This window comes from Scyliorhinus canicula, chromosome 20 (assembly GCF_902713615.1).
Source record: "Scyliorhinus canicula chromosome 20, sScyCan1.1, whole genome shotgun sequence".
Classification (NCBI taxonomy): domain Eukaryota; kingdom Metazoa; phylum Chordata; class Chondrichthyes; order Carcharhiniformes; family Scyliorhinidae; genus Scyliorhinus; species Scyliorhinus canicula.
Genome location: NC_052165.1, coordinates 20,206,112 through 20,227,517, shown reverse-complemented (window position 1 = coordinate 20,227,517; position 21,406 = coordinate 20,206,112). Strand labels below are relative to the sequence as shown.

The 21,406-nt window shown below is 47.9% G+C and overlaps 1 protein-coding gene across 2 annotated transcripts in view; it reads right to left on the bottom strand.

Moving 5' to 3' along the window:
• tmtc2a (transmembrane O-mannosyltransferase targeting cadherins 2a) overlaps window positions 1-21,406 on the bottom strand; it is a 204,281-nt gene that overhangs the window by 110,577 nt on the left and 72,298 nt on the right. For both annotated transcript variants that reach the window (XM_038780384.1, XM_038780385.1), the window contains exon 2: window positions 13,975-14,545. In XM_038780384.1, the coding sequence (XP_038636312.1) occupies window positions 13,975-14,545 (571 nt within the window). The remainder of the gene's footprint in view (window positions 1-13,974; window positions 14,546-21,406) is intronic.

The window sequence follows — 21,406 nt, the reverse complement described above, 5'->3', positions numbered from 1 at the left end:
TCCCACTGTCTGCGTGGATTTCCTCCGCGTGCTCCGGTTTCCTCCCACAGTCCAAAGATGTGCAGGTTAGGTGGATTGGCCATGATAAATTGCCCCTTAGTGCCCAAAAAGGTTAGGTGAAGTTACTGGGTTACGGGAATAGGGTGCTGGGGTGGGCCTTGGTAGCATGCCCTTTCAAAGAGTCAGTGCAGACTCGATGGGCCAAATGGCCTCCTTCTGCACAGTAGGGATTCTGTGAAATTCAAATCCAACAATGGCTCAAAGTAGGTGGAAGTGGACAGGACTCTTATTATACACCTCGCCCAAATCTCCTTACTATTAATGTAAAGGGAAACATCTGCAGTGTATGGCATGTGGTCAATCCACTGCCATCTGTTATGTGCCCCCCCTCCTCCCTCCGGCCCCACACAATGATTTCACATCCCCTCCCCCTCCCATGTAACAAATCTAAAGGATGAGTTTTATTGTCCCTCCTATTTTCACATGAAATGGTTTGGTGTGCTCATCCATGTAAAGATGACAGTAACCCAGGATTCAAATCAGTCTTTGCTAAAGCAAGCGATTGGAGACTTCCTGAAGGTCATCTCACACCAGTTTACGTTTCTTCAGCCCAGAACAAAGCCACATTTTCAAGTGCCCTTGAGGGTCTGTTGGGCCGCATGGAAACTCCTAAACAGATTTAAATGGAATTGCTTCTAACGGTGGATCCTGCCAGTTACATCAGGGTAACAGAGCCCTGTGTGAGCAGCCAAGACACCCGTAAATAGCACTCCTTTGTGACGGACCTCACTGTAATTTGCAATCATGCACAGTGGGCAACGCAATTCCATACAGCTAACCATGGATACCGATAGTTGACCACAGTAGCAGTGGAATAAATGCAGCCAAAAGAAATTATGTCTTTCAGCTTCCCTGCAGCTAAATTACCCACAAAATCTTCCAAAAATATAAGCAGGTTTAACAGTGCATCGCTCAGGCTCCTTCCACTGACCGGCCAGTTAAGTACAGGCAAACTTTGACTTCAGCTAGCTTGGAAAGTGATAAAACAGGCATACAACATGCTGGAAAATTATGCTGATGCAAGCAAACTAGTGGAGGTAGTTGGACGATTCTTTGTTGTAAATTTAAAACAACGCCGACGGATGGCTAAAATAACTGTAAACCTGTCTACATGTTGCTGAGGAGCAGGTGCGGGCGCAAAACCAAACAGGGACCAAAATGTGTTTCCAGCTTATCACTTGCTGACAGGAGCTATTATCAGACAAGTAGAGCATATAAATGCCATCTGGTTGCCATGTTTTACCCCATCCACCCACTCGCCCTTCCTTTCCAGTGAAGGAGTAAAAATTCAGATCATACATTGAAACTGCTTTCTCACTCCCCTGAAGAAAGCAATGGCGACATGCTTCTTACTAAACGCTGTATTTGCCCTTAGTCGCACAACTGTACAGCGTTTGAGAACGAGCAAAATTCAAATTGCCAATACATCTCCATTTTATGCACGTCAACCTTTTTATTGAGTTCACCGCCTTTCATCTGACAATTTCTATAATCAGGAGTTAGGGCAAGCTGTTGGAAAACAGCGGTACTATCATTTTCCAGCAGTGATTTTTTTTTTCTTACACAACCTGAGCACGAAGGCGAAACTGTTGATTTTTCCTTGCCAGACAAATTCCAATTCTAATAGTGCTTGCACTCAATGCATTTAATACAGCTTAATATTAACATTATTGCAGCAATACCGTTCAATAATATTTATTAGGCTGTGTTTCTTGGAACTATTTCTTGCAATGATGAAAAGGCACAGGCTTATTTTGATGAGGTGTTCAATAGGTATGCAATCATATGTTCTTAAACTGTCCCAAGACTGGGATAATCTAATAAAATGTTTCTGCCATTCCTTTTAAAGTCGTGCATGTGTTTCTTGGCTTCCAAAGGGCAACCTTTCCTGCCCTGTGTTTTTATTAAAGTTCAGATCTTTGCATTCCTGCCATGTGTTTACAGAATGTTTGGCATGGTCAGCTGTGCCCTTTGGCGGCTAGATTTCTGGCCTCCCCCAAAAATACTCGAAGAAAACGAGCTGGACGAAAGCAGTATTTACAAAGATGCCTAAATTAGTCCTTCCTTGGTTTGACAGATGGACACGTGCAGCCGGTTTGATTAATAGCTCCTTTCGTAGGCCCCAGCCTACTCCATACACACAGGCCACAGTGGATTAACACGTCGGCTCATCTCCAGATGAAACACTGCAGGGTTTTCCTTTCAGCTAGTAACTCAGGTATCCTGTCATCAATATAAATTGACGTAATGTATTTGTTTGTACCAGGTAGGCGTAGATTAACAAGGTGATGATATTCCAGTACATCCATGCAGTTCAAATCTGTTATTGTCAGCACATTAAAAATGAAATATATATTTATCTGTCAAGAGACAAATGTAATCTCAAAAAGGCAGATGAATACGTTATTAGTTTGCTGTGTTACCAGGGATTCTAACAGGCTGGATTAGCCAACCTTCCCCCCCCCTCCCCCCGCCTCCCCCCATGGCGTCTATTCTCATGGAAAAGGCCGCTCTCTGGCAGAATCGTCTGGTCCAGCTAAAGTCTGCAGAATTTTGCACGGCTCATGCGCTCCACCGCCGGGGAACCAATCGTGGGGTCACTTTCGGTGGGACCAGAAGATTCCGCCAGTGGGAATGACCAGAAAACCCCAGCCTAAATACATACAAAACTGTATTTCTAACGATGTAGCAACCTCCTTCCGTTGTCAGGCGCGCCTCAGTTGTTTGTACTCTTGCCCCTGAACCCAAAGGTTACAGGTTCAAGACCACCTTCAGTTCTGGCAATTCAGTACGAAGGGAATGCTTCGATGGGGCTATCTTTCAATTGGGTGATCTAAAATGAGACCTTGCCTCCCCTCCCAGGTAGACCTAATATAATCCATGGCACTATTTTGAAAACGAAGAGAGGCGTTATCCCTGATAACTGAGCCAACATTTATTCCTCAATCGACATCAAAAAATAGATTATCTGCGTTTCTGTTGGGTCTCTTAACGCCCCAACTCAACAATAAAGGGGTCATCGAGCTCACCAGACCTTATCTCATAAGGGCAGGGTACCCCCAGGCCCTCGCACAGGCATGATGCCACCTGGGCACATTGGCACTTCCAGCGTGGTACCCTGGCAGTGTCATAATGGAACCTTAGAAGTGCCAAAGCTGCATTGCCATGTTGCCTGGGTGGCACGAGGGGTACTCTGGTACCACGCTGCCTAGAGACTGACCACCCAGGGGCCTCCATTCACCTGGGAGACCCTCCACCATTTATTTTCCGCCACTTCCATGCTCTATTGAGCTTTTCAATTACCTTCATTGGACTGAATTGAAAGGAGAGTGGGATTCATGTCCCACCCTCCCTCTATGGTGCTTATTATTTTTTTTTAATGTTTTTAATTCTCCTTTTTCACATTTTCTTCAAAATTTACCCCCACCAATAAACGGTAAACGGTAACGGATACAATGTCAAACCCCTTATTAACAACAACGATCCCATCCTCCCACCAACCCCCACACCACAGCCCGCATGACAATATAAGCTTCAAATTAAAAAAAGAAATCAGGAATCGGCCATGGTCACCATTAACATATATAGTCCACCCCCCCACCACACCCCCCCCCCCCCCCCCCAAGCTAATATTCAAGACCATCCAATCCCCGAAAGTGTACAATGAATGACACCCATGAATTATAATCCCCCTCCACCCCACCTCCCAGACTCCTCCCCACCACATCCTCTCGAAAATACCTCACCCAGTATCGGTCCCCTCCCCCAAATTTTCACCCCGGCTAGGCTCATCGAAACCTGTTCTACCAGGCTCTGATGGCCGCAGCCCCTCCCCCCACCTCATTCCCGTTCACTGGCCGGCTTAAACCAGCTAGTGTGGAGGCTCCTGCCCCGACCTCACTCCCCTCCCCCCTGCCGGGTCCCAGTAAAATAAAGAAATCCCCTTTAACACACAGCCCCAGCATAAACACACAAGCCCCGAAGAACCATCATTGCAAAGGAAAGTCCCAACTCTTACCTTGTCCAAATAGACAGCGTTGACTCATTTAGGACATACAACAACATGCAGTGAAAAGATAAAGCTACACACAGCTACATACTCTCCAACCAACCCTCTACCCTCAGTAGAAGGCCAGTCCTCAGTCCCATTACTCAATTCTGCCACAGCCCTACTGCCTTTGCAAGCACCTCCGCTGATACCACTGCCTCAAAATAAAAGTCTTTGGACTTGTAGGTCACCCTCAAATTAGCTGGGTACACTGTGCCGCACCGCACCTTGCTGTTATACAGTGCCGTCTTCGCTCAGCCCGCCTGCTCGCCAACTCCACCGTAAAGTCCAGGTTTATACGTATACCAACTCCAGCCCACTGCACTTCCCGCTTCTGCTTGGTCCAGCACAGGACCTTCTCCTTCATCCCATACCTATGGAAACAAACAGTCACCACTCTTGGCGGCTCACTCGCCTTTGGTATAGGCCTCCACAACCAATGAGCCCGATCCAGTTCATATCAAGAGGGATCTTCCCCCTCCCCCAATAGCTCCGCCAACATCGTGGCAAAATACTCCGTCGGCCTTGGGCCTTCCACCCCTTCGGGCAGACCCACGATCCTCAGATTCTGCTGCCTGGATCTGTTTTCCAGGTCATCCATTTTGGCTCGCAGACCCTTGTTGGTCTCTATTACCCTCCGCAGCTCCTTCTCCATTGAGGTGAGTTGATCACTGTGCTGCGATAATACCTCTTCCACTTCCCTCAGTGTCTCACCTTGCTCCCGCACCTCAGCCGCTGCACTCGAAACCGCCGCCCTCACCGGGGCAATCGCCTCCTCCACCAGCACTTTCAGTACCGTCCCCATCTCCTTCTTTATCGCTTCCATGTGTTTTGTGCACAGCTTTTCAAGTTCCATGTCCATCGCCTCAGTCATCCTTTCTGCCGTGACAAATGCAGCCTCACCCGGCGCCTCCGCCTTCCTTCCAGTTCCTGAGCCGACCTTTCCACCCAGCGCCGGACCTTCATTAGCCCCCTTTTTCACTGCCGTTTTTCTTTGAGATTTGGACATCTCTCTTCTCTATGCCTTCGTACCCTCGTTTAATCAAAAGTTGCTCCTGGGACAGGGCATCAAAACTCCGAAAAATCAATTCTCGGGCGGCAGCCCTCAAACGTGGGGCTTCCTCCGACCCGCCGCCGCCAGAAGTTTGGTGCTTATTATTGCTGCTGCCAGCATTGGCGCCATGAAATCAATACGCTGCCTGGTAGTTTCGGAGCCCTCCCCACCTGGCTCCATTTTTATCTTTGGGTAGCTCTGGAAATTTAACCAAACTGCACAGAGTGTGTTTCTTTTGAGGTAACTAAAGAAACTAATTCAACAAATTGAAATACAGCCCCTTGATGGAATACTGCTAAGTAAACAAAACCTCAAAGGAAATTTTAAACAACAAAACAAAATGTGATTTAAGGGATCGATAAAACACCTCGGTCCCCATGGTGCCCAGCAGCATTGGAAGGCCTGGATTGTGTCGACTGGGAGAGCGTGCTCCCATCCCAGGGACACCTGGCAACAAACACTGCCAAGGAAGCGAGGCGACAGACGGGCCGGACGAGTCCCTCGAATGCGCACTGCCTGGAACTATTAATGGCCAGCTTGGCCAAGCCCAGGAGCAAGCCCATGACCTGCCCAACCCCCCCCCCCCCCCTCCGATGACGTGGTGTCCCCCTCCCCCCTCCACCCCCATCCGCACCGGATGCCCTATGATCAGGAGTGTGGGGCTGAAGTACAACCAAAAGGAAAGCAACAGATTTTTCAGACAACTAAAAATAGAGGGCAGCTTCGGGCAACTTATGTGTGGTCCATGGACTCCACAAGGCTGCAAAAGACTAAAGCAACAAATTGAATAATAAATTAAAAGGCAGCCCCTTAAAGGGATGCTGCCTCAAAGTGAAGAAAATCTCAAAGGACAGAGTGTGTGCATTTGCTTGCGCACGCATTTCTAATAATCCTCAGTGATTGTTTGCATGATTTATGCTTTTAAATTGCTGATATTCAATGAGAACATGAAGAGTTGCAGGCCTCAGGCATTCTGTTCCACAGATGTTTGTCACCTCCCACTATCTTCCCCAAATGCTCATTATTCACCTCTGTGCCTGTCACAACGCTATTCGTCACAAGTAAGCTGGAACCAACATTCCAGCTAAGCTATATACGGTCACAGAGTTTTAGAGCACAGAAAGAGGTCCTTCAACCCATCATGTCAATGTTGGCCATCAGACAACTATCTATTCTAACCCCTTTTTCCAGCACCTGGTCCGTAGTCTTGAATTCTAAGTGTTTCAAGTGCTCATCTGAATGCTTCTTAAATGTTGTGAGGGTCCACCTTTCAGGCAGTGAGTTCCAGATTCCCTCCACCATCTGGGTTAGGGGTTTTTCCTCAAATCCCCATAAATCTACTCCTTGCCTTAACCTATTCCCCTGGTTATTGACCGCCCCTACTAAGCGGAAAGATTTCTTCCTATCTACCCTATCCAAATCCCCATAATTTTTACACCTCGATGCAGTTCCCCCGTCAGACTTCTATGCTCCAAGTGAAACAATCCTAGTCTATCCAGCCTTTCCTCGGAGCTGATATGTTCCAGCCCACGCAACATCCTGGTGAATCGCCTCTGCAAGCTTTCTAGCCTAAATGTTTCCTCCCTATAGTGTGCCGATCAGAACACAGTAGCTATGGCCTAACAAACGTTTCATTGAGCTCCATCATAAAACCCCTACTCTTATAGTCTGATCAGCTAATAAAGGCAAGTATCCCTTCTTAACCATCTTATCTACCTGTCCTGCTGCCTTCAAGGATCTTTGAACATGCATCCCGAGGTCCCTCAGACTCTCTATACTTCCTCGTGTCCTAGCATTCATTGTGCATTGCCTTGCCTTGTTAGTCCCCCCAAAATGCATCACCTCACACGTTTCAGGGTTAAATTCCATTTTCTACTGTTCTGCCCATTTTACCAGCCCGTCTGTATCATCCTGTAATCTAAGGCTTTCCTCCTCGTTATTTACCACACCAGCAATTTTGCGTTATCTGCGAACTTACTGATCATATCCTCAAACTTACATCAAGATAACATTGATGTACATTACAAACCTGACAACACCAGGTTAAAGTCCAACAGGTTTGTTTCAAACCTGTTGGGCTTTAACCTGGTGTTGTAAGACTTCTTACTGTGCTCACCCCAGTCCAGAGCCGGCATCTCCACATCATACATTACAAACAGCAAGGGACCCAGCACCGATCCCTGCAGTACACCACTGGACACAGGCTTCCAGTCACAAAAATAACCTTCGGCTATTACCCTCCTGCCACTAAGCCAATTTTGGATTGAAATTGGCAAATTGCTCTGTATCCCATGGGCTCTTATCCTCTTAATCAAAAAGCCATACTAAAAGTCATATAGACGACCTCAACTGAACAGCCCTCATTCGCAATGAACACAATTTACTCGATTATGCAATCCATTCTAGCTCTATGATACTGAAACACTAGTTTAAAAGAAAAAAAAGTTAATTGAAATTAATTTAGTGCGGCATGTTGGCACAGTGGTTAGCACTGATACCTCACAGTCCAGGGTCCTGGGTTCAATTCCAGTCTCAAGTGACTGTGTGCTCAGTTTGCACATTCTCCCTGTGTCTGTGTGGGTTTCCTCCAGATGCTCCGGTTTCCTCCCACAGTCCAAAGATGTGTAGGTTAGGTGGATTGGCCATGCTAAATTGCTCCTTAATGTCCAAAGGTTAGGTAAGGTTATGGGAATGGAGTGTCGGATTGGGGCCAGTTGGGGTGCTCTTTCAGAGGGTCGCTGCAGATCCGATGGGCCGAATTACCTCTTTCTGCACTTGTAGGGCTTCTATGATTCTACGAAATACAAATCTAAAAAAGTTCTCTTATCAACTTCTGTTGTGACTTTTGTTTTAGTTGGAAGATGATTTGATTTAGCAGGGACTGGTTTAGCACAGTGGGCTAAACAGCTGGCTTGCAATGCAGAACAAGGCAGCAGCGCATGTTCAATTCCCGTACCAGCCTCCCCTAACAGGATTTCACCTGGTTCATCCCAGACACTTCCCTTCCCTTCCTTGATCTTCTGTCTCCATTTCCGGCAATAGACTATCCACTAATATCCACTACAAGCCCACTGACTCCCACAGCTATCTGGATTACAGCTCTTCGCACCCTACACCCTGTAAGGACTCCTTTCTCTAAACTCCTTCACCTCAGTCGCATTTGTTCCGACGATGCCACTTTCCAAAATGATGCTTCGAAAATGTGTTCCTTCTTCCACGACCGTGATTTCCCACCTACAGTTGTGGACAGGGCCCTCAACAGTGTGCGGTCCATCTCCCGCGCCACTACCCTCGCCCCCTCCACTCCCTCCCAGATCAAGGATAGAGTCCCCCTCGTTCTCACATTTCATCCCACCAGCCTCCGTATGCAAAGCATAATCCTCCGCCATTTTTGCCAACTCCTAGCCTGATGTCACCACCAAACACATCTTCCCTTCACTCCCTCTGTCAGCATTCCGCAGAGACCGTTCCCTCCGAGACAATCTAGTCCACTCCTCCACCATACCCAGCACCTCTCCCATCACCCATGGCACCTTCCCATGCAATCGCAGAAGGTGTAACACTTGCATCTCTTCCAATTTGGTCTACTGCATTCGCTGCTCCCAGTGTGGTCTCCTCTATATCGGAGAGACCAAACGCAGACTGGGTGATCGCTTTGCTGGTCGCATTCGGTCTGTGCGCATTCAGGATCCTGACCTTCCTGTTGCTTGCCATTTTAAAAAAAGACCCTGCTCCCATGCCCACATGTCTGTTCTTGGCCTGCTGCAATGTTCCAGTGAAGCACAATGCAAACAGGAGGAACAACATCTCATCTTCCGGTTAGGCACGCTACAGCCTTCCGGCCTGAACATCGAATTCAACAACTTCAGGTGATCAGCCCCACCTCGACCCATTTGTTTTCATTTCATTTTAACTGTCTTTTACCATTTCTTTCTTTCTTAATATACATTAAATTCCCCCCCCCCCCCAACCTTATCCACCTTTCCTGCACCTTTCTCCTCTCTGCTTCCCCCTTCCCCTCCCCCCACACCTACAATTCATCCTCTGATGTTAGTTTCCCTGCTGTTTGACCTTTCACATCTTTTGCTCTCTCTGGGGACTGCCATTAGCACTCTTTCCCCTTGGTTTCTGTGGCCATTAGCACCAAATTTCCCTGGGTTTCTGTGGCTATGACTTATCTTTCATTCTCACTCCACAGTATAAATATTTCCCACTTCCTCCGTCTGTTAACTTCGACAAGGAATCATTAGACTTGAAACGTTAGCTCTTTTCTCTCCCTACAGATGCTGCCAGACTTGCTGAGATTTTCTAGCATTTTCCCTTTCGTTTCAGATTCCAGCATCCGCAGTAATTTGCTTTTACCCGTACTTGGACAATGTCACCATCTGCGGCCATGATCAGCAGGACCATGACGCAAACCTTGAAAAGTTCCTCCAGACCACCCGGGCCCTCAAACTGACCTACAACAAGGAAAAATGCATTTTCCACACAACCTGACTCGACATCCTCGGCTACGTCGTGGAAAACGGGGTACTAGGTCCCGACCCCGACCGCATGCGCCCCCTTTAGGAACTCCCCCTCCCCCGTAGCCTCATGGCCCTCAAACGGTGCTTGGGGATTTTCTCCTATTACGCCCAGTGGTTCCCCAGATGTGCGGACAAAGCCCGCCCACTCATAAAGACCACGACATTTCCCCTGACGGCTGAGGTCTGGTCGGCCTTCAGTCGCATCAAGCCCGATATTATCAAGGCCGCTATGCACGCAGTCGACGAAACCATCCCTTTCCAGGTAGAGAGCGAAGCATCAGACATCGCCCTGGTTGCTACCCTCAGTTGAAAAGGGGGCACAAGCCATTGTGGAGGCTGTGCGGCACTGGAGGCACTGCCTAGCCGGTAGGAGGTTCACCCTCGTTACCGACCAATGGTCCATAGCCTTCATGTTTGATAACGCACAACGGGGCAAAATTAAAATTGATAAAATCTTAAGGTGGAGGATTGAACTCTCCACCTACGCGTACGATATTAAGTATCGTCCAGAGGAGCTCAACGAGCCACCAGATGCCCTGTCTGGCGGCACGTGTGCCAACGCGCAGGAGAATCGCCTGCGGGCTATCCACACTGACCTCTGTCACCCGGGGGTTACCCGGCTCGCCCACTTTATCAAGTCCCACAACCTACCTTACTCCACCAAGGAGGTCAAGGCCATGACCAGGACTTGCCAGATCTGCGCGGAGTGCAAACCACACTTCTACCGGCCAGACAAGGCCCGCCTGGTAAAGGTCTCGGGGCCCTTTGAGCGACTAAGCGTGGACTTCAAAGGTCCCCTCCCATCCACCAACCGCCAAATCTACTTCCTAACCGCCACCGATGAGTTCTCCCGTTTCCCATTCGCCATTCCCTGTCCCGACATGACCTCAGCCACCATGATAAAGGCACTGCACAGCATCTTCACCCTGTTTGGTTTCCCTGCTTGTATCCACAGCGACCGGGGTACATCGTTCATGAGCGATGAGCTGCGTCAGTATCTGCTCAGCAAGGGCATCGCCTCGAGCAGAACGACCAGTTATAACTCGCGGGGAAACGGGCAGGTGGCGAGGGAGAACGCGACAGTTTGGAAGGCTGTCCCTCTGGCCCTAAGTCTCCCAACCACCCGCTCGCAGAGGCCTTACCCGATGCCCTCCACTCCATTAGGTCGCTCCTCTGCACGGCCATGAATAAGACCTCTCACAACCGTTTTTTTAGAAAGTCCACCTCTAGGGTCTCATTTCCACCTTAGCTGACAACTTCAGGACTTGTTCTTCTTTGGAGGCATGCGAGGAGCCATAAACAGGACCCCCCCCCCCCCCCCCCCCCCCCCCCCCCCGGTCGAGAGGGTCTAACTGTTACACGCAAACCCCTGATACGCCTACGTCGCGCACCCTGATGGCAAGCAAGACACGGTTTCCCTCTGGGAACTGCCACCAGCTGGTTCCCCACTGACACACCCCCCTTGCTGTTTCCCTCCGGGACCTGGTACCCGCTGGTTCCCCCACTGATGCCCCCCCCGGACCCCCATTCCGTCGGTAGACACCGACCGCACCCCCCCCCCCCCCCCCCAGTGCCTCCCCCTCCACACTCCCTGCCGGCGCCGGCATCGCTAGCCCCAGCCCCAGCTATTCCCCCTGCCCCCCCGACCCCATACCCCAACCCGGATGAAAGCTCCGACCACCGGATGTACCCTCACCAAAGACGTCCGTGTCCAGCGCACCACCACCCGAGCTGAGAAGGACGACGAGGACGATCAGGCCGCCGAAAAGAATAGACATGCAATTCCACTTCACCCTCGACGGACTTTGCGTTTTTTTTAAACAGGGGGTGAATGTGATGAATGGTTACTGTACCCCTAACACCATGTAGGTGATGCCCTTTAAGACCGGGTTTGGAACCCTGGGGGACTCCGCCTCTGGTTCCGCCCACCGGGGAGCCATATATAAGGTGACGCCCTGCAGTCGGCACTCAGTAAGCACACGTCTCTGTAGCTGGCTAGTCCTCTGCTTATTAAAGCCTTCATTTACCATTCCACACTCTCCTGTAGTTATTGAGGGTACTACACACTCACACATTGAGACCCTCACACCCACAGGCACACTCAGTCCCTCACTCCCACACACTCCCAGTACTTCACTCCCACACACACAGTCATATTCACTTACTCCCACACACACTCAGTCACTCATTCCCACTTCCACACCCACTCTCAGTCCCTCACTCCCACAAACGTACACACACTTACCCACCCACTCTCAGTCCCTCACACCCACAGGTCACTCATTCCCCCACACACATAGTCATACTCACCTACTCCCACACACTCAGTCACCCACTCCCACACACACATATGCAGTCACATTCACTCATTCCCACTCAGTCACTCACTCCCACACACACACTCAGTCATACCCACTGATTTCCACATACACTCATTCCTACAGACACTCATGATGTTGAGATGCTGGTGTTGGACTGGGCTGGGCACAATAAGAAGTCTCACAACACCACATTAAAGTCCAACAGGTTTGTTTTGAATCACTAGAATTCGGAGCGCTGATCTTTAATCGGGTGACTTCACCTGATCAAGATTTCAAATAAACCTAGAACATAGAACAGTACAGCACAGAACAGGCCCTTCGGCCCTCGATGTTGTGCCGAGCCATGATCACCCTACTCAAACCCACATATCCACCCTATACCCGTAACCCAACAACCCCCCCCCCCCCTTAACCTTACATTTTAGGACACTACGGGCAATTTAGCATGGCCAATCCACCTAACCCGCACATCTTTGGACTGTGGGAGGAAACCGGAGCACCCGGAGGAAACCCACGCACACACGGGGAGGACGTGCATACTCCACACAGACAGTGACCCAGCCGGGAATCGAACCTAGGACCCTGGAGCTGTGAAGCATTTATGCTAACCACCATGCTACCGTGCTGCCCATGCTACCGGAAGCCCAAAGCCCTGTTGGACTTTAACCTTGTGTTGTGAGACTTCTTACTGTACACACACTCAGTGACACTCCCTCACTCCCACATATGCACACTTTCTCACTCCCATATACTCACCATGCCACCATCTTCTCCTTTGGCTTAGCCATAACTTTACCCTCCCCGGTTCCAATGATGCCTTGGCCTCCCCCCGATTGCCAAAGCTGTGCTCCCTGTGCCAGGCGCACCTGGCTCCTCGGACTCCAGCCTCACTGTAACTTTGCTTCTCTCGGCCCAGAAACCCTTGGCACACTCTCCAATGCCAGGGTTCACTGCTCCTCCAATCCGAGATAGACTGTGTCTCTCATTTGCCACTGATAGGCGACTTGTCAGCCTATCAGCAGCAAACGTGGGAGAGAACCGGTCTGTGATTGGTGGAGCAGCTCCATGCAGAATCTTCTGTTTGAACTCATCTGTCTGACTGGAATTTTGAAAACTGGCCCCAGGAGCTGCATAGAAGGGTTTTGCGGGCCCCATCTGACCCACGGGCTGTAACCTGGACAAGCCTGGGCGAGAGGGAGGGGAGGAAATCTGCGACATGAAAATTGTGATTTTCTACGACATCTTTGAAGAATGTATATTCAATCAGCTCAACTCCTATATGGTTATAGTTTAAAAATATTGTCTGATTCAAAGCTGTATCCAAATATTTGTGGTTAAGTAGTGGCACTGCCAAGTTCAACACAAGTTACTTTCAGTCAGGCGTCTCTGCACTACTTTGCACCCATGTCCAATGTTGTGAAAACCAGTGTGAACTTCTTTTGTTTGCTTTAACAATTTATTTCCTAAATTGAACACGAATCAGTGCTGTAAACAAATGGAACATTGCAGCTGTTGCCTGTACTGAGGGGGATGTAGTATATTCAATGATTGAGAACAAGGGATGGGCAATCTCCGTTTCACTCCACTGCCCCATTTTATTAACGTGTCCAAATTGTTATCAGCTTGACACCAATCGCTGATGTGGTTTATATTGGCTGGGACACAATGTGCCATAACAGACCAGAATGCAATCTGAAGGTCATGTGGAACTGCGAAAGAGCAACAAAACTGGAAGGCACTTAATATAATTGTTATCAGAATCTACATGACAGCTCAATAAACACAGGATTTCATGGGGAGGGTAAATTCATATGGATATGCTTCCAGTCAGAAAGACATGGTCTGCCCACCCCTGGGTTTCTGACATGCACTGTCAATGGGTGAGGTCCCTGCCAGCAATGTTGACTCACAGTTACTCCATTAATGAGTGGCCACCAGTTCCTGCATTCATCTGAAGCGACCTACCTTGTGAATCAATGAGATGAGCTGGTAAAATCTGAGCCTACGGTCCACAAAGACATCGTAGACAGCTGAAATAGCCAGGACAGTTACACCTTGCTCCTTCCAAAGCATACTGCAGGCAGCGCATATGAAACTTCCAAACAACCAGGCCCAGGTCCATAGAGAACGTCCCCTGCACCCACAGTGCCGGATGTAACACATTAAAGAAAGGAGGAAAAAGAGTCCGGCTCCCACATCTGCTCGGCCTACAACTCCAGCCACTGCCTCGGTGTGGATAGGATGCGTTGCAAACAGGAGGCCCGCAATGAAGGTCCAATAGCCATCGCCAAACAGCACCCGAGAGAGGTTTGTGAAGAGACCAGTGACTGCACTGTGCAACAGCACATTGACAAGATGGTAGCCCCAGGGGTCCATACCTCCGAAGGCACAGTTAAAGCGAAAGGAAAACGTACACAGTGGACGGTAGGACTTGTGGCTGCCACTGTGTGTAAGAAGTGTTCCCCAAAAGTCATTGTAAAAGATATTCGTCCATGGTGTTTCTGGAAGTAGATCAGGGTTGGCTTTAATGGCTCGGCTGGAAGAAAACAGAAAAATAAAATTAATTACTGCTCGGGAATAAGGGTTTCCTCATTCGTCTGGGTAATCACAGGTCTCTAATCACATTCCGTGCTGCATTACAAAGATCACCTGCTATTACTGTTGCCTTGGTCCCCACAATCCCAGTATATGAATATGATTACTTAAACCTCAACAGCACCAGAAATTTTCCTTCAGACAGACACCTCATTGGAAAATAGTTGATTGATACCACTCCAGGTTTTGACTCCCTTAACACCACACCTTATTCCTCTTCCTGAAGATGGGCTAATTCTACATCTGGCCGTGGATTCTACAGTGCCCACGCTGCAATCAGTATTCCCAATCGGGCAGAGAATGGAACATCCTCTGAGAAACAGGATTGGCGCCCACGTTGCGATGTTCTGATCCGCCACTGACAGACTCAATGCGCTAACCACCCTGAGTCAACGGGAGGATGCATAATTTAAATTCGACTAATGGACTGGAAGCCCAATTCACCACCCCCACCATGGACCCATCCCCACCCCACCGCCCCCTGCAACCCTATTATGCACCAACTCGCACAGCAGGAATTCCACCTGGCAGGCTTTGGCACAAGCTTGCCCAAGCATGGTCCTGATGCGGTGAACCCCAAGGTGGTGAAGGAAGTCAGTCACGGAAGGCCTCCCTCCCCCCAACATTTAAATGCGGCTCCCTCACTCTGGCATGTAGGGGTATCCTCCCCCTCACCACAGGATTAACAGGTCACCCCTCCCCACATGTGGGTGACCCAACCTCCTCCTCCTCACTGATCCCCAAACCCCCATCAGACTCCCGATCAGTCACCGCCTCAGACTCCCCCTATCAGACCCCCCAATCAGGACCCCCATCAGACCCACCCCCCCCCCCACATCAGTCACCCTCATCAGACGCCCCACCCGCCTCCCACCCGCCCATCAGGCTCCCATCAGTCGCACCATCAAATCCCTTCCCAACCAGACCCCCCAATCGGAACTCCCATCAGTCACCCCATCAGACTCGTCATCGGCTATGCAGCAAATGTCGCATCAAGACCCCCATCAATCACTCCCTAACTGAAAGCTGAAGAGCAGTCCAGGCAGTATAGTGAAAGTTACTGCTTTGTCATTTACCCTTCCCTAACATCTGCTGCCTCAGACAAAAGTGCTTAAAGCAGCAGCTGTTGCAAGTGCAAAAGGCTTCCTTGAAAGCAAAGCATGTTTGAAAGGGCTTCAAATCCCTTGAGAGCTTTTGAAATGCAAAACCCCCATTCAATCTCACATAGCAAGACATTTCACCAGCCAGTGATTGACGGTTTTATAAATCCCGAGACAGGTGAATGGTGAATTGTTTATCTATCTCTCCCTTCATGCTTGAATGCATCTCAAGTACTCTGCTTTGATACAAACCAAAATGCTTATAAATACTCTTGTTGTGATTAATAGCTCCTCACTAAATGTTTTCAGCTGTGAATAAAAGTCTAACCTTTTGAGCCATTTTGAATTGACAGCCCGACACCATTTACACATACCTTAGTAGTCTCAATGAATTGCAATTCAATACTCCAGCATGGTGAGAAATGCTTGGGGAACAGAGGCATGGATGCAATGATCTATCCTTCATTACCTCCAAATTCAAGTATTCCAATGCTGTCCTCACTGGAGTTCCAAATCTCACCCTTCATGAACTTAAGTTCCCCCAAATCTCTGCTGACGGAATCCTAACTGACTCCAAGTCCCATTCGCCTGCCACTCCCTTGCCCATTGGTTTGAATTTATTCCTAGTCCACCAACACCTTCATCTTATAACTCTGTTATCCTCTGATAACTGTATGTTACTCCAACTCTGCTCTTATCCATCTTCCCCTACTTCACACCACCATTGCTGGCATGGCTACAGTTTCCCAGGCCATAAGCTCTGGAATTCTTCCCTGAAGCTTTTTCCACCTTTAAGACATTGCTTAACACCTACATCTTTGATTATATATTTTGTCACTGACCTAAAGGCACCGACAATTATTATGCAATTATTTCATGATGGTTGGGATATTTTTCGACATTAAATGTGCTACAAAAGTGCTATTGTTGCAATATGGCATTAAGGGATTGCAGCATGGCATCATTAGAATGCACGTGGGTCACGCAATCCAGTTTTTGTTTCACATTTGCTTTTATGCATAGCAGACCTAGTCAGCACAGCTGATGTGTCTTCACGTTATATCTTTGCATGTCTGCTCTTGTATGCCAGCCTAAATAAATGAACACACAGTGTGTTTATCCAATCCCTTAGCAGTGATTGGTGTTTTAAAATCATTGGAAAAACACAACAGTTGTTGCTGAAAGAACATTTAAAAGTGAGTCCCATAAAATTTCAGACACAAAATCTTTTTAAAAAGGTGTAAAAAATATACGTCAAAACTGGGAAATGAAAATAGTGGGGAGCAATTCTCTGCCCGTGTTGTGCCCAGCGCACATCCTACTATGCCGAGAGAATAATGGTAGAGCCCCTAAACCAGATTTGTGCCTGGTGCCGAACAGAGCACAATGCTCCTTGCCTGTTGCAGCTGACATAATCTAGTTCATACCCTTCAGATTAGCATATTTAAATAAGCAGTGAAATATGCTTTGTCAATTCAAAGCCAGATTCTCCCGTAGTCTCCACACTCTCGCCCCCACCGTCGCATCTGAGGCTGGGGGTAATCACTACTGGTCTCCACCCCCAGAGACCAGGCATGATGACCACGGTGGTGGGGGGGTGGGAGCTCAGATATTATTGAAGCCCCCGGGTGGTCGGGACATGGCAGGGCAGTGCCCCGGCCCTGCCTGATTGACATTGCCAAGCGTGCCAGAGGGCACTGCCAGTTTAGCACTGCCAAAAGGGGGGGCAAAAGGGGGGCAGAGCATCTTACATCCCCATAGTTTTTTTAAAATAAATTTAGAGTACCCAATTCATTTTTTCCAATTAAGGGGCAATTGGAAAGGGGGGTGGGTCTGAAGGGAGACTCAATAGTGAAAACCCGATGCCGGTGACGTTGGGAGGGGAGGATCTTTACTGTCACGGTGAGATTGGGGCCCTTTAAAAATGGCGTCTCGATCTCTGTGAAGCTGGACCTGCCAGTGTGTTTACCCCCTCACGGCCGGTGCAAAACATGCTCCCCTCCAAAAAAAATGTTCAGTGTGGGTGGACTGAAATCTCAATTGCATCCAACCTCCTATTGGGATTCATTGAAATGTTTGAGGATAGTTCTGCCCTGTGAACTAATTGACAGTGAAATAAGTTGGCAGGTTACACAGTGATGTATCTCGGAATCTATCACTGCTGGTGATTCTTTTTTCTCTCTTGGTTTTAACAAAATTTGAGTATAAGTGACAGGAAGAAGTGATATATTTTGCTACATAAACCACCTTCACGGACAGTTGATAAGAAATGATAGAACAATACCACAGTGAATACCATATAGATTAATTCCTGTCAGAGTGTGAAAGAAGAAATAACTTGCTTATTGCCAGGCAACCCACAGCAAGATTCTATAGCCAGCAATCAGATCATAGAACATAGAACAGTACAGCACAGAACAGGCCCTTCGGCCCTCGATGTTGTGCCGAGCAATGATCACCCTACTCAAACCCACATATCCACCCTATACCCGTAACCCAACAACCTTAACCTTACTTTTTAGGACACTACGGGCAATTTAACATGGCCAATCCACCTAACCCGCACATCTTTGGACTGTGGGAGGAAACCGGAACACCCGGAGGAAACCCACGCACACACGGGGAGGACGTGCAGACTCCGCACAGACAGTGACCCAGCCGGGAATCGAACCTGGGACCCTGGAGCTGTGAAGCATTTATGCTAACCACCATGCTACCGTGCTGCCCAATGGCGGGATAGATTTTTTTCTTTGGACAGACTTGCAACAGGAGGAGGGCTCGTGCTGTCCATGCAGAGACCTTGGAATGAGGCCCAAATCCATTTGAAAGTTGAGTTTCATTTGGTGGGCTTTGACTCTGTGGACCAGGAGTATTATCTTACGGAAGATATGGCTCTCCAAGATGGCGCCGGAGCGAGGCGACTCTGCAAGCTCTCCCCAACAGATCCACTTTTTACTTAACTTATACTAGTTCTAATCTTTTAAAAAATAATTCTAAACCTAACATTATTACTAACGTCTCTCTTTTTTACACCGTATATCTTGTGTTGCCCTATTATGTATTTTCTTTTATTCCCTTTTCTTCCCATGTACTTAACGATCTGTTGAGCTGCTCGCAGAAAAATACTTTTCACTGTACCTCGGTACACGTGACAATAAACAAATCAAAATCAAATCAAATCAAATGGTGGGACACAGATAGGCCAGAGGTAGACCGGAGGATTTCTGAGGGACCAGCAGCTGTATTAATGCACAGACATCAGAGATTCATAGGATCACAGAGTCCCTACAGTGCAGAAGGAAGCCACTCGGCCCATCGAGCCTGCATCGACCCTTCGAATGAGCACTCTACCCATTTACACTCCCCTGTCCACCCCGCCCTATCCCCGTAATCCAGAACCTAAGCTGTACAATCTTGGGCATTAAGGGGCAATTTAGCGTGGCCAATCCACCTAGCCTGCACATCTTTGGACTGTGGGAGGAAACCCGGAGCACCCGGAAGAAACCCACAAAGACACAGGGAGAACAGGCAAACTCCACACAGACAGAGGCCGGAATTGAACCCGGGTCCCTGGCGCAGTGAGGCAGCAGTGCTACTGTGCTGCACCTGGGTTGCTTTTTGACAGGTCTGCACTGGTTACTTCAATGATTCCTGCTTTGGCGCTCAATTCCTGCTCCAATGAGGGTAACATCCACAGCACACACTCTTGTGTCAAAATTGCGCCAGGAAACCTGGAACTGTCTAATCAAGAGTAGTGGGTCGGGCTAATTGGAAATGCGTAATGTCAGTCTAAAAATATTCCGCACCATTAAAAGTTGACAGCTACATATTACACTGGTATTTTCATCCAGATACCAAGAGCACTTTGCAATCAGTTTTGAAAAATAGACTCATGCCTTGAAGCACTTCATTTTCAATATTTCAATATATATTTCCCCCAATTAAGAAAGCTCATTTTCTCCCTCCCTAATTAAGGAGTTTACTAATTGCACTGTGAATCATTCTTGAGAGAATGTGTTCACCAACTGCTCCTTAATTCAAACTAACTACATCAGCCTCCAAATAATAATGCAACTCGCCTCTTATCGAGTGCACGTGGGTTTAATGCACTAACTGCTGCTCTGATTCCTCACTTTGAATTGTGAAGTTCCTCACCATTACATACTGGCTTTCATGGCTGCAATTACCATACACGAACTATAGATATAAACCCATGGTTAATGACCTTTAAAGTTAGTGTTTATTGCCAGTTTAGAAAGCTGTGCTTTTTTTTCAGTTCTTAATTTTAACATCAAGAAATGAAGGAGAGGCGAAGAGGATAATGGTGTAAAGTAAAAAGACACTTTAAAATAATGGCCCCAAAAGCAGTTCCAATGGTTTTCATGGCAAAGAATGCAAGTAAGATACATCTTTATAAGTAAAGTGCACTGTTATATTTAGAAATAAGGAAGAACTTGAAAATCGTGCCTTTCATGGACTTCAGACGGTTCACATCCAATGAAGTCCTTTTGAAATACATTGGTGTACTGTAGAGGAATGTAGCAGTCATTTGAATAGATAATCTGTATATCTGAATAGATAATTCCAACTCCATCATCTTGCCTGGCTGCTGTTGCTGGTTGTCACTATTTGCTGAGGTGTAACTATATGGATTTAAACAGTTCACTCATTGGTACCATGTATTGTTATGCTCTTGACGTAGCACAAGCTGCTCCCTTGATGTGCACTCTGGCAAAGGAAGGTTCAGACTTGGAGATAGCTTTAACACATTTATTAAACTGTTAACAATTCTCCTATTTGGATTCGACTCTCCTGTTAATCCTGCTATAGCTACTCAGACTGACGAACCAGTCTGCTACAATCCAGGTGGTGGCTGTGATGTGTTTCAAATCAACCCTGTGTACTCACTGAGTGTCTCCACTGGAAAGAGGAAGATCATGTGTGCTGTGTCCTTATATATGGGTTGGTGTAATACCCTCCTGTGGTAGTGTCACCTCTGTGTGTGTTCTGAATGCCCATTGGTCGTGTCCTATCTGACTGTCTTTGTGTCATGATGTCTCTGGTGCTCCCTCTAGTGTCTAGCTAGGTGTAGTGTGTTCACATTAACCCCTTGTGTATTTACAGTGTCCTAGTGTATCTACATTAACCCCTTATGTATTTACAGTGATGCATATCACCACAAATACCACTACGCCATCATTTCCACTTTGCTGATGACATGACCGAAATGGGTTGGATCTCAAACAACGATAAGTCAAAGTACAGGAGGGAGATAGAGAACCTAGTGGCGTGGTGTAACAACAATAATCTCTCACTCAATGCCAGCAAAACTAAGGAGCTGGTCATTGACTTCAGGAAGCAAAGTATTGTACACACCCTGTCTGTATCAAAAGTGCCACAGTGGAGATGGTTGACAGCTCCAAATTCCTAGGTGGGCACATCACCAAAAATCTGTCCAAGGTTTACGGCCAAGAAAGCACAATAGCACCTATACTTCCTCAGGAAACTGAGGAAATTCGGCAGGTCCACATTGACACTTACCAATTTTTACATTGGTGCACCATAGAAATCACCCTATCTGGGTGCATCACAGAAAGCATCCTATCTGGCTGCATCACAGCCTGGTATGGTGATTGCTCAGCCCAAGACCATAAGAAATTATGGAGAGTCATGAACACAATCCAGTCCATCACGGGAATCCG